General features: G+C 31.3%; 1 protein-coding gene across 1 annotated transcript; it reads left to right on the forward strand.

Moving 5' to 3' along the window:
• The first annotated feature begins 1,230 nt into the window (after positions 1-1,230).
• LOC134686286 (uncharacterized) lies at positions 1,231-11,180 on the forward strand. Its single transcript, XM_063545954.1, has 9 exons — positions 1,231-1,368; positions 5,560-5,697; positions 6,208-6,287; positions 7,245-7,316; positions 7,754-7,886; positions 8,245-8,424; positions 8,945-9,018; positions 10,040-10,111; positions 10,983-11,180. The coding sequence occupies exons 1-9, from the start codon at positions 1,329-1,331 to the stop codon at positions 11,130-11,132; spliced, it is 939 nt and encodes a 312-aa protein (XP_063402024.1). The 5' UTR covers positions 1,231-1,328; the 3' UTR covers positions 11,133-11,180.
• The last annotated feature ends 4,001 nt before the right edge of the window (positions 11,181-15,181 follow it).

Consider the following 15,181-nt stretch of genomic DNA (forward strand, 5'->3'; position numbering starts at 1 on the left):
GATCAAGTTTGAATTTTGGTGGCATCACTTTAACCATTCTAAACTTCTACCCCTTATGAAATGGAAAAAATGCTGAACTTTTGGTCATGTGTTAAATTTTTATTTATATTTGAAAGCATGGATTAGTTATTGTATCGGTAACGATAAAATGACTCCAATGATAGAACTTAGTAAACTGTTCAGATTCTGTGGATGTAAGCAACTTCTAAGTACATGTAAATTTAACCTTAACTAGCTTTTGCCTTCAACAATGAGCAAAACCTGAACAATGAAGAGAGCTACATCAAGTTGTAATATGTTAAACAACTTAACTGTGATAACCAACAACTGGATTTAAACACAGACGGCAAAGAAAGACCACTACTTAATAATAGGCTTCTAACTTGGGACATTCACTTATGATCACTTATAAGGTATAAAATACATGTATGTGTCACATAATGGAATAAAAATAATAATAAACAAAGTATGTGAAAGTTTACTTTATCACAATACATGTACATGTAGTTTAACCACATTACAGATCTATTTCATGTCACCTTAAAAAAATCTTAAGATATTTTTGTGTGTGTGGAAGTTCATAATACCTAAATACCATTAAAAAGATCGCGTTATTTAAACCCACCAAACCAGGATTAAAAGTTTGTACGCCAAACACTTGCTTCGTTTCATAACACTCATCAGTGACGCTCGAATCAAAAAAATTAACAAGGCCAAATAAAGTATAAAATTAAGAGCAGAATTTGGCACTCTGAAATTCCGGAAGGTTTTGCCAAATACAGCTACATGTAAGCTAATACATTGCTGGGGTAGAATATCCTTGATATTTCGAAAATCGAAGTTTTTGTTAACAGTTAAAGATTTATAATTTGGCCATATAAATGATAATTCATGTCAAAGCAATAACAGGATTAGATATGAATGTTTTGAGCCCTAAAGCAAACTATCATAAGACAAATAATTCACAGATTATAAATTCTGATACCTATCTGACTGTCACTTACGTCTGCCCACGTTAAGGATTGCATTTCAACGGATAGATTTGTAAAAATTTCAATTTCAAAGGGTCAAACTCCTATTTATTATGCACCTTTTACTTCAGAACAACGAATTTTTGATTGTCTTTGCGTCATCACTTTTCCCTCTATATTGTGTTTAATGTTAAACTGTTCATTATTCATTTGTTTTATTGTCATTCATTTCATTTAAGTTGGCACTGTCTAATCGTGACAAAGAGTAAGGCCAGATATCATTCTAGGTACATGTAGGCTTATCAGATCTGAGCCAAGGTTCATGATTCGTAATATCTAGAACAAACCACTTTTATTATGGAAAACACTTTAGGATTAGTAATTTTATTTTGGACCGGTAAGGAATTTTCTTGCTTCACTATTTTGATTTGCATTATATTTTGTTATTTGTTGTTACAGTGCTTATCCAGTGACCTTTGGGGTATCACATTAGCAAAGACCAAAACAGTTTACCAAATTGCAGTTAGATTTCTACTCCAACTAACTGATCAACTGGTAAAATATTTTAGCAGATTGCTCATGTGAAATGTTGTTAGTATGAAGTGAGTGCTGTAAAATAAAAAGTTATACTTACCATCCAGATCCAGTCAGTTCATATCTTTGTCAATCATTTCTAACACAAATAATATCTTACTATAGTATGAGTCACTGAATAAAATGGTATAATTTTAACTTGGAAACTTCTATCATAAATAAATATTATAAATGAAAAGTTCAAAACATTGTTTTGTAGGTGTATATTTTATAGCTTTGTCTTCTAAGATGAAGTTATTGTGCAATTGTGATTCGAATAACATTTTGTATACAAATTACTGATCTGCTGGCAATAAAGGGAAATAATTTACATTACAAATAATCAGCAAAATTTTGTTCTGTCTGACAAATATCAAATTTCCCCATTTAATTTGTTTGTAACATTATTTCTGTTATAATTTAACTTTTATCCTCTGTTCTAAAACGAACAATGAAACTTATTTAATGATGAAAGACGATTAACAGCTGTTTTGCAAAATGTTGAATTGTTCAAAGTATAAAGGATTGTCTACCAAGGAGCACAAGATAACTTATAAGCAGTATTTTGCAAAACCTTTCTAATTTGTGTTCTACATGCCCTTCAACTTCATACTAATTTTGCATTTCATTTTTTTTTATGAATCTTTTGTAGGCAAAATCATAAGCCTCGTATCATTGATTAAATTTTATGTGTACATTTGAACTCAATATAAATTATTTCCCTTTAATGACAGCAGATCAGTAATTTGTATAGAAAATGTTATTCGAATCACAATTGCACAATAACTTCATCTTAGAAGACAAAGCTATAAAATATACACCTACAAAACAATGTTTTGAACCATTCATTTATAACACTTATTTATGATAGAAGTTTCCATGTCAAAATTAGACCATTTTATTCAGTGACTCATATTATAGTAAGATATTATTTGTGTTACAGTGCTTATCCAGTGACCTTTGGGGTATCACATTTGCAAAGACCAAAACAGTTTACCAAATTGCAGTCAGATTTCTACTCCAACTAACTGATCAACTGGTAAAATATTTTAGCAGATTGCTCAAGTGAAATGTTGTTAGTATGAAGTGAGTGCTGTAAAATAAAAAGTTATACTTACCATCCAGATCCAGTCAGTTGATACCTTTGTCAATAATTTCTAACACAAATAATATCCTACTATAGTATGAGTCACTGAATAAAATGGTATAATTTTGACATGGAAACTTCTATCATAAATAAGTATTATAAATGAATAGTTCAAAACATTGTTTTGTAGGTGTATATTTAATAGCTTTGTCTTCTAAGATGAAGTTATTGTGCAATTGAGATTCGAATAACATTTTCTATACAAATTACTGATCTGCTGTCATTAAAGGGAAATAATTTATATTGAGTTTAAATGTACACATAAAATTTAATCAATGATACGAGGCTTATGATTTTGCCTACAAAAGATTCATAAAAAAAAATGAAATGCAAAATTAGTATGAAGTTGAAGGGCATGTAGAACACAAATTAGAAAGGTTTTGCAAAATACTGCTTATAAGATATCTTGTGCTCCTTGGTAGACAATCCTTTATACTTTGAACAATTCAACATTTTGCAAAACAGCTGTTAATAGTCTTTCATCATTAAATAAGTTTCATCTTTCGTTTTAGAACAGAGGATAAAAGTTAAATAATAACAGAAATAATGTTACAAACAAATTAAATGGGGAAATTTGATATTTGTCAGACAGAACAAAATTTTGCTGATTATTTGTAATGTAAATTATTTCCCTTTATTGCCAGCAGATCAGTAATTTGTATACAAAATGTTATTCGAATCACAATTGCACAATAACTTCATCTTAGAAGACAAAGCTATAAAATATACACCTACAAAACAATGTTTTGAACTAATCATTTATAATACTTATTTATGATAGAAGTTTCCATGTCAAAATTATACCATTTTATTCAGTGACTCATACTATAGTAGGATATTATTTGTGTTAGAAATTATTGACAAAGGTATCAACTGACTGGATCTGGATGGTAAGTATAACTTTTTATTTTACAGCACTCACTTCATACTAACAACATTTCACTTGAGCAATCTGCTAAAATATTTTACCAGTTGATCAGTTAGTTGGAGTAGAAATCTGACTGCAATTTGGTAAACTGTTTTGGTCTTTGCTAATGAGATACCCCAAAGGTCACTGGATAAGCACAGTAAAATTGATTGACAAAGGTATCAACTGACTGCATCTGGATGGTAAGTATAACTTTTTATTTTACAGCACTCACCTCATACTAACAACATTTCACTTGAGCAATCTGCCAAAATATTTTATCAGTTGATCAGTTAGTTGGAGTAGAAATCTAACTGCAATTTGGTAAACTGTTTTGGTCTTTGCAAATGTGATACCCCAAAGGTCACTGGATAAGCACTGTAACATATTTCAGGACATTATTTACATCCCGTCTAAAAACAATGCGGTTGCTTCAATAATATCAAAGACATATGATACATTTGTATTCACGAGGGAGATGATGTGTACTGACTGACCACTTCCGTATTAATATAAACTGTAACTTCCAATCGGTAATATCTAATCTACATGTAGGCATAAGCATGCAAGACATTGCAAGTGCCAGAACACATAACTGTACAGACTCAGTACTATACGGGTAATGAAGCTCGCAAACCAAAGGTACACCGACTGAGTGAAATAAAGTTTGTATATACTTTATTACCGTAAGCTTTACATCATATGTGTAAACAAGATTTAACATATTATAACTGCAATAAAACATGTAGACATAGAATATTGACTATTTTGTAAAATATTGTCTCTCATTTTATTCCTGATAGCTTATAAGGTATATAATTTCGAGTATACGAAATTGTGATTTCTGATTTATATACCAATATTCATAATGCACATTAATTCTATCTACTGTATGAGGTAGGACCTAACCTTGATAAATTCATTTTTTTCATCGGAATTCAACAAATCACCAAACTTCAAATCACACACATATCGAACAATACCACGACAACAAATAAAATTGAGAATGAAAATGGGGAATGTATCAAAGAGACAACAACCCGACCATAGAAAAAACAACAGCAGAAGGTCACCAACAGGTCTTCAATGTAACGAAAAATTCCCGCACTCGGAGGCGTCCTTCAGCTGGCCCCTAAACAAATATATACTAGTTCAGTGATAATGAACGCCATACTAATTTCCAAATTGTACACAAGAAACTAAAATTAAAATAATACAAGACCAACAAAGACCAGAGGCTCCTGACTTGGGACAGTCGCAAAAATGCGGCGGGGTTAAACATGTTTATGAGATCTCAACCCTCAAGAATTCAACCTCTCAAAGTTTGCTACCATCCGAATCCTATGAAAATTTACAGACCAATTTGGGTCAGACACTAAATTTAGGGGGAGAAAGCAAGTTTTACGTGCATATAAATGTTTCTTACGGTTTTTGTCGTATTTAAACAGTAAAACACTCTATCAAAAAAACATCTGCCCAGTCTTCAGTATGAGTAGAAAGTTAGTTTTGAAAGATCGTAAGACCATCGGAAAAAGAACCATTTCATTGTCACACCCGGAGCTTTTAAATTTTAATGTCTAACCTCATACACGACACTAAAATATAGGAATCATAGTGACAGGGATATACTATCATCTCGAAAAACTTATATTTAGAGACGTGATGCACTCATATTTATTTATGTGTAACGATATTTACCTGAGATCAACCCTAGTTTTTGGTGGGGGTCGTGTTGTTTATTCTTTGGTTTTCTATGTTGTGTCATTTGTACTATTGTTTGTCTGTTTGTCTTTTTCATTTTTAGCCATGGCGTTGTCAATTTGTTTTAGATTTATGAATTTGACTGTCCCTTTGGTATCTTTCGTCCCTCTTTTACTTCAAGATACCAAAAAGGGGGCGTCATTTTAGTTGCCTATTATGCATCTTTACCTATATATGTTGTATATTTCATCTCGACTTAGTGTTCCTAGGAGGAAATGCACAGAATTACTGCAAAGATGTAGATCCAACAGCATGTGGAGTATTCAAAACGGCAGACCCTAAAATGTGCGACAATCCGTGTTTGGCAGATCTCTGTAAAGATACATGTGGATTTTGTCGTAAGATTATTTATACTTCATCGGATTAATATATTCATATTATGTAATTGCAAATTTTGTTGGTTTTTGTTCCTGAAAAAGAATTGTTACGACTACACATTTAGCTGCACGTACATTTATAGTAAGATAATTTAGTTAAATAGGAACTTTTTTGTGTAGTAAACAAAATGGATATCAAATTTTTTATGGAAAAAACCGGCTGACTTTAAAGAATGAAGTTAATACCTGTCCTCGCAAAAGAAGAATGGGTTGATAGTCGATACAAAGGGAAAATCATACACTGAATTTAGGAAAGACAGACAACTCAATAACGGAAAAGAAAGAAAGTACAATACATGTATTTTAATACCTCAGAAATAGTTAGAAAGGCTATGAAAATACAAGTTTTCTCACTTTTTGGTAATCAATCTCTTAATAAGTGCATTTTATATCCTATACTTTTTTGTACAAAATAAGAAGTCAAAAAAACAACAGCAACATTCATCCGCTTTATGTATTAATTTCTCTCAGCATTAATGTGTTACCACTGTGATAGTGTTGCCAAACCGGAAGACTGCAGTATCAAAGTCCAATGCAGTTCAGCTACAGAGGTATCTACCATTTTTTTTTTTTTTTTTTTTTTGAAGTTTTGAAGTTTTTAAAAAATAAATATATAAATTGAGAATGGTAATTGGGAATGTATCGAGACATCAACCCGACCATAGAGCTGAAACCAGCCGAAGGCCACTAGTGGGTCTTCAACACAGCGAGAAAATTTAAGACTATTTCGTATTACATTTTCATATTGATTATTTTGTCTTTTTCATGCCGAAGTTCATTATCCTATTATATGACATGCTATCGTAAGATCAGTTTATCTCCAAAGTTTGTACGAACATCCGATGTAGTACACAGATAAGCTATGTCAGCTATTAGGCTAGAGTACGTGGTATAGAATAAAGTTGTAAAAAATCACTGTCGCATATACAGCATTAAGAACTTACACTTCCTCTTGAATTTTATTTATTCAAGTTTTATCATACTATAACCCCCCTTAAAAAAACAACAACAAAAAATATAAAAAAAACAACAAACTTACAGATATTTTTTTATATATAAAAAAACACCCTCAACTCTTTTATTTCTTATTGATAGTGATATGGGGAAACGCTTCATAATCATGATAATATGCGATCAGACTGGAATGCACGATTCAACAATTGAAGGAAGGTCTTTCATGGTTGTTTATAGAACAATGAAAAAAAAAGTTATTTGCTGGGCGTCGAGATTCTACAAGGCAGTTAAAATTTATCGATTCAAGTATAACACACACTCAATCAATAATTCTTAACTCTTTTTAAAATATTGTTTAGAAGAAATTATTTATTGTCCGGAGAAAAAAACACCAACAAAACAAAAACAAATACAAGACCGGACTAACACACATGAGTTGATACAATCTTTAAATATTAACAGAAAATCTGCAAATACACTTTTTTTTTCTATTTCGTTGATCACACTAATAGAAACTAACCTTTTTTACATGTCACGGTTTTTCTTTCTTTTAGATCTGCATTGCAACCCAGAGATTTAACACACAACTTCAGCCAGTGTTTTCCTCTGGGTGTGTTAACAAAGCGGTAAGAGTATATGAAGGTGTTCGAAAACCATTTTTTATATTATTAGCATAGCGGTTAAAGAGATTTGAGAAATGTTTGCTAGCTGGATTAGTCAACAAAATTGCATTCCTGCTGGTGCTGTAACTTTTGATTTTAGCTGAAATTCTTTATGTTCTAATATGATAATCTATTTCTGCGAGTAGAAAAAAAATTATGGTTTCGGATAGTTCAACATCTCTGTGACACCATCGGGGACGAAATTCCAACAGCAGTTGCATCAAATTTGAATTTGGTCTTGGGAATATGTGTTTCACTGCACAAATTATCACATGTATCTAAATGTATTAAATTTTAGTATTTGTCCAAAGAATATGAATTTTTGCTTGAATTGAAAGTGTTTTATCGCCTTTTTATTCATGACCTGATGGTAAAATTGTACCATACCTTAACTTTTACAGGTTTGTGCGACGTTATTTAACTACGGTGGTACTACGGGGAAACGTGCTTACACATTACACGGTGGATGTTGCGCTACAGATCTGTGTAACGTACATGATCCCGATGGTAACTTTACATCATCTGATACAGAATGTAAGTGTTTTAGTATAAAACAGTCCCTGTTGGTCATTTAAGTCTTTACATGTATACATATTTAAGCACCGTTGATTTTTAAATGTTTAGGTTTGCGCACTCTCGATGTAGGTTACTTCAAAAAAGTTCATCGGACCCATAGAATTAATAAAGTATTATTTCGTACAATGTATGTTAACTTAACATATAGAATTCATATAGTATGACATATTACAATGGAATGCCATTTTATGAATACAATCCCTCCTTTTTAATCATTCAATGCTTGTCCAGTTTTTGGAAACCAGTCTTTTTCTATCAAAGACGAATCTGGTAAACTGACAAAGACCTTGTGTATATTATGATTGTTTAATTTAAGTTAATGCTGATGATGCACAAGACCAAGTTGTTCAAGCAGATGCCAATAGTTCTCCAGATACATGTGAAGATTTCGACCGTAACAATATTGCTTGTGGTATACTTCATAAACAAGATCCTGCTATTTGTAAGAAAGACTGTATTGGTAGAAAGATATGTCCAGAAACCTGTGGTACTTGTGGTGAGTTGGTTTTTTTTATAAATTATTTTTGAGTTGCTGTAATTCCCCCAATTTTTCTTTTTGCACTTAGATTTCTATCTTTAAAGTGGATCTTAAGATTTGAACTGCGGCCTCTTTATCAACAATGCTAGTCAAATTTATAAGCTTCATTTGTTACAAATTTTGAAGACTATAACGTTTTTTAATATCATTTTGTAAATTTTAATGAAATACAACGCAATTAATTTTTATATCAGAGTTTCGGTTGAAGCAAGGATATTACTTTTAAAAAAACTCTAGCCATGCAGATTCTTAACCAATCAAAACAAACAAAGAAACAACCTCAAATAAAAATGTTAAAATGCAGCTTATGTATATATATAAACACGTGTTTCTATGGGATTTTAACATTCACATTAAGTCATATTCAGACATCATCTTTTAATAAATGGTATTATCTGATGTCTGAATGTCAGATCAAGAATGTATAACCTCCTTGGTCAGATGTATTATATAATTGTGTTTGTGTTGAACATTTTAGTTCGCTGCAAAACGTGTCCAGAGGTTGATGATCCAGCCCAGTGTAATAATATTACAATTTGTAAGAAATCACAGGTGAGAGTTTTATGTTTTCGTTTTCGTTTTTGTTTTATTTATTTTTTACACTTTTGTTGGACAATGTTTTCAGTATACTGTTTTGCTGTGGCTGTGATATCTTTTAATTAAGATCTTTGTATGTTTGAATTCATATTCCATAACTTTTTCGAAATAACAGATATTGTTTTTTTTTCCATTTTCTGCTTATTCTCTGTTGCCATGAGTCTAAAAACCTATAAAACTTCTGAAATAGCAGAATGTTTCTATATATATTTATTTTAGGTTTAAATGTCCCAAATCTTCTTGTGATATTGTGAATTTGGACAGCTAACTAGCATACTAATCTTTTAAGAAATGATACAATATATTTGAACCCTTTTGTGTTCATTTTAGATAGATGGAACTTCTAATATTAAATTTTGATTTATTTGGAAATTATGCTATATCATTTTGGAAGACTCCTGAAGGACAAAAATACATTGAAATGATTTGAATGTTTTGGTTTAATAAAAACAGGAAAAGGTGGTATGAGTGCCAATGAGACAATTCTCCATCCAAATTAAAATGTATAAAAAGTTAACAATTATAGGTGAAAGTACGGCCTCAACACGGAGCCTTTGGCTCACATCGAACAGTAAGCTATAAACGACCTCAAAATAACTAGACTTAGTATATAAAAACAATTCAAGCAGGAAAAAACGGTCAAATTTATATAAAAAACGAGAAACACCCATGAACCACACCAACAGACAACAACCACTGAACAACAGGTTCCTGACTTAGGACAGATGCATATTGATGCATTAATTTATATCTTCTTATTCAATGTAGGAGATTTAAACATGGTAAAATTCGTATTGCCTTTATTCATAATTCATTTAATATATAGATATAAACTAGACATGTGTGACTTGGATGGAGAGTGGTCTCATTGACACTCATACCACATCTTCCTATATCTAATTACTCTATTTCATGTTGTTGTCTCTGTGACTCATTCCACATTTCCATTCTCAATTTGATTACTTTATGATTGCAGTCCTGTTTTTCTCGTAACAAATTGCGTAGCGATTTTACCTTGGCACATGAACTTGCCTGTATGGATGATTTTGTAAGTACAATGAATTAGTTCGTAGGTACAAATACTTTATTTTTTTGTGCGTTGACATACCGGTATATGTCAAATGGTTATACTATGTTTCACCCTGAAAATAATAAGAAATTGTAGATTTATATATATCATATATAGAAACAAATATCAGTAAGATGTCAGTTGCAACGCTGTTATGTTGTGGATTGTTTTTTTCTATAAACGTTTTATGATAATTATGTTTAACTCTAGGGCTTCTTATACTTTTATTTCTAGTTGCAAACACTGTTATACACCCTCTTTGTTTAGATAGATAATTCTTTATTTTCCCCTTTCGCCCTATAGCTGTTTTATTGTATAGTCTTCAAATTATTAATTATGCCATATCTTGAAAATATTAAGCTATTATGAAGGTATATACATTATATTGTATAGAATTTCCGAAATTTTCAAACTTTTAAAACGAAATATTAAATTGGTTTTGAAAGATAGCTATCTGCATCAACAATACCACTATAGACTCTTCACATTGGGTGAATATAAAATCATTCAGGCATCCAATTGTTTACACTTTTTTCTATTGTGTCTTTTGGTTGCAAGTTACAAAGAGCAAAACTACCATAGTACTGAAACATGCCCAGTTTGAGGTATAATGCTTTGTCCTACAAAAAACCATTATTCAACCAAACACTTTTTACAAACTTAATTTAAATGAAAACAAAACAAAACAAAACATCCATTAAACCAGAAGATACATGTAAAACTCAATACACAAAACACAACATATTAAAATAAAGACTAAGCAACACGAAACCCACTAACAAAATTGGGTGATATGTTCAATAAATCTGGGATGCTTAAAATAGAATGTTTTTAATACATCTCATTTCAGATATGTCACGCCTATTTCGGTGGAATAGTTGATGTTAAAATGGGTAAAAGACAGCTTGGTGGTAATATAAGGATTGGAGGGCAATGTTGTAAATCTAATGTATGTAATGCAAATGGGATGGTATCACCAACAGGACCGACAATTGGTTAAAATCTACAAAACATCGGATAATGTTAATAATAAATTTATAAATTAAAACAATTTGTTATCTAGAAGTATACAAGCCAGTTAAAATAAAATAAGGAAATACTCGATCAGTAATTTTCTTAAAATATGACAACATGTTAAATAAAAGCATCAATAGTTTACCGCTGATCGATAGTCATTAATCTTATTGAGAGAAAACAAAACTGAGGAAACACATCACCTATAAGAGGAAAACAACGAAACAACAGAAACACTGAAGTGCCACAAAAACAAATGCTAATAATCACGGATTTAAAACAGCCAAGTTTACCTACAGTCAACTGAGCATAAGATACTTTAACATACGCACTTATCAATTGAATATTAAACTAGTAAGAACTTAAAACAGAATGTAATTCAAATGACGGGGATATCAAAGTACTGTCTACTAGGCAGATACTTAACTGCAAGCTTAAAAATGTTTTTCTGAAATAAACTTCACCTTATACGCTCAACATGAAAAGTTTTGAAAGCTACAAATAGAATTTCTGGAAGCCGAAATCTCAAAAGGGTTTAAAAAACCAAATCATAAAAATACCGAACTCCGAGGAAAATTCAAAAATGTATATCCGTTTTCAAACGGTAAAAATGAAAGCTCAAATACTTCAATTGAATGGACAATAACTCTCATATTCCTGACTTCTTGACAAAGTCATATGTAGAAAATTAAGAAATAACTGATGAAAGCTATACTTAATTGTATTTTAAATTGGAAGGCATTATATTCGTGATTATTTTTTCCCGAGCGCTACTGAGGGCTAAAATAACAAGAATATAAAATGCCTATCCATGTTAAAACTACAATAAAAAGTATAGCTTGCATCAATTGTTTCGATTCCAATTAGGACAATTAAGGTAATTCCTATGTCCGATGTGTATAAGTGTTGAGCGATTGTGTAGGATCTTCAATGAAGCTTACCTTTTTGTTTGTAAACAAGTAAGCGAATGGCAATGTGATTTTCCACAGGGAGGAATTTTGAATGTCCAACAAGAACGGTTGTCGTATCAAGGTCAAATATGTCAATTTCGAATTGCAACACGTTACAGTCATAATAAGTGAATTTATTACAACATGTGCATCATTTAAGAGGTTGGTAGTGTTTTAATCAAATATGTATCAAATGCAGGAGTCAATATACACATGTGCAAATAATTCTATTGGATTAAAAGCATGGTTTTATTCATAAAGCGAATGAAGCACGTCATATTAGAAAGGTGGATTAAACCTGGTGTTAAAGCTAGCTAAAACTCTCACTTGTACGACAGTCGTGTAAAGTTCCACTATATTGACAACGATGTGTGAACAAAACAAACAGACATACTTTCTGTGTTATTAGGCCTCTTGTGGAGAGTTGTGTCATTGGCAATCATCCCACATTTTTTATAGATTAGACCGTTGGTTTTCCCGTTTGAATGGTTTTACACTAGTAATTTTGGGGCCCTTTATAGCTTGTTGTTCGGTGTGAGTCAAGGCTCCGTGTTGAAGGCCGTACTTTAACATATAATGGTTTACTTTTCAAATTGTTATTTGGATGGAGAGTTGTCTCATTGGCACTCACACCACATCTTCCTATATCTAATAAGTAAGATTATCAATATTAGGGGTACAACAGTCATTGTTGTGTTATTATCTTAATCGCTATAAAATCAAACAGATATATAAACAAACATTTAACATGACACAACAAAACATTGTCGGGAAGTACAGAGCCACGTCATAAGCGAGAAAGAAACCCAAAAGGCGACACAGACAAAGCACATATTCAACAACGAAAGACAGAAACACAGAAATTATCATAGATCAATAACACCGACGGGTTGATAAGTACAGAGTCACGCCATGTTGAAGGACGAAGATCAGACCAGTTGTGTAAATTAAATTTCTGTAATATATCTATAACGTCTTTCGGCTGTCGAATAATTCGTTACAAAAACAATATCCGTTCCCATACACTTATTTATTAAAAAAAGAGATTATCTTCTGACATGACAGTAAATCGTATCCAACTATAGGTCTAATTAAGTGTCAACGGTTATGATTTGGTGGCCATTTTTCATTTAAATGTTGATGCCACAGTAAAGTATTAAATTCATACAAGTTGTCGCAAATCGTACACTGCATTGCTGATCAATATTAGAATTGACAACGAGCTTAACCGATTCCTTATACTCAGCAGCTAAAGGCACCGATATGTCAAAATGTGCAACAATTCAAAACGAGAACCCGTTCCATTTTAGCACTTTAATAAAAGAACAGCAAATACAATGAACATCAATCAACAACAACCACTAAACGTAAATGTTTAAATTTGTAATTGCTGTGGATTCATTTTTATTCGTTTGATACTAATTTTTGTGGATTTCGAGGGTACAGGTAAACCACGAAATTACATGTTCAACTAAGTTGAATCCACCGTTTTCTATCTTTTGAACGCGCATCTGGCGAATATACAAAATTTAGTCCTGGTATCTATGATGAGTTTATTATAACTGTATACCATTACAATTTGAGATAGGAATTAATTCACCGAAAATCAAATCAATTTTAGGATAAAAAGTAAATCTCCCAAAAACTGAAATGGAAAATTCAAAACGAAAAGTCCTTAATCAAATGTCAAAATCGAAATCTCAAACACACCAAACGATTCGACAACAAATGTCATACTCCTGACTAGTGAAAAAATATCAGTACAAATGATTGACAATTTAATGTTTAGATGTGACATTCCGTCTGTTATAAAAAAAAATCCAGGTACATCCAAACTTCCAATTTAAAAACTTATATAATGAATTCCTTTTTTTTATTTAACATTTGTATACTATTGGAAATATTAAATAATCAGTACACAAGATTGGCTATTTAATGTTTGGATAATTCCACCATAAATTAATACACATGGATATCAAGAACCATTTCTTATAATAAATAAAATGAAAATATGATCACAGTTTATCATGCAAAGCTCTGATTCCTTTCACGGATTTGGCTATACTTTTTTGGACCTTTTGGATTATAGCTCTTCATCTTTTATATAAGCTTTGGATTTCAAATATTTTGGCCAGGAGCATCACTGAAGAGACATGTATTTCTTGAAATGCGCATCTGGTGCAAGAAAATTGGTACCTTTAATTTTATTACCCTGTTTTACAGAAATCTTTTTTTATAGGTATAGATTAAAACGTGAAATTCCAAAGAGAACATGCGGGAATCATTACGGACACACATAATTATAGCCAAGCAATCTGCGTATATCTCACTTAAATACAGCAAGCTTAAAGAAGGAGCAGCACATTTGTGAGGAATTAATTTTTTGCTTGATCCGAAATCAAATTCGAAGTCTACAACATTCAAAGCAAACATGCGTCAAATGGGAAGTTATATAGCAATATTATCATTCTAAATTAACTACAATGAATTTTATTTTATACAACGTAGAACCGATCTTGAACAGGAAAAGTTTATGAAAAGTGTCATAAACCTGGAGATGATTTTGGGATAGAACTTGAAGAAAATCAATATGTGTTGTCATTTGAATTATGTTAATCTTGTGTTAACAGATATCCAGCGTTTCTAAGAAGTAGACAAAACTATTGATCATTGCTAGAATCTATATTACATTTTTCGAGTTTAAGAAATAGGCTTTATACAAAATATGCATGAAAAGTGAAATGATAAATGTTTGCTATGGTAATGTATTTTCTGTATTAATCTGGTTGAAAAGACAGGAGTAAAACAAGTATTTTAATTGGAGAGGGATTTTTTATTTTGTACTTCCGCCACGTGCTACGGCTAAAAAATGTAAAAATTGAAAATTTTCAAATATTTTTCTGAAAATTTAGTTTTTCTATTAAGTATTAAAAGTAGTAAAAAATATAGTTTCTAGTAGGTGACACATTTGTATTTATTTTTTAATATTTTTTATATTTAACATATTTTTCTAATATCTGCTTTCAATGACATTTGATAAGACAATAACAATCACTAATCAAGATGTATTCAACTGATATCAGAA

This window comes from Mytilus trossulus, chromosome 10, assembly GCF_036588685.1.
Source record: "Mytilus trossulus isolate FHL-02 chromosome 10, PNRI_Mtr1.1.1.hap1, whole genome shotgun sequence".
In the NCBI taxonomy this organism is placed as follows: domain Eukaryota; kingdom Metazoa; phylum Mollusca; class Bivalvia; order Mytilida; family Mytilidae; genus Mytilus; species Mytilus trossulus.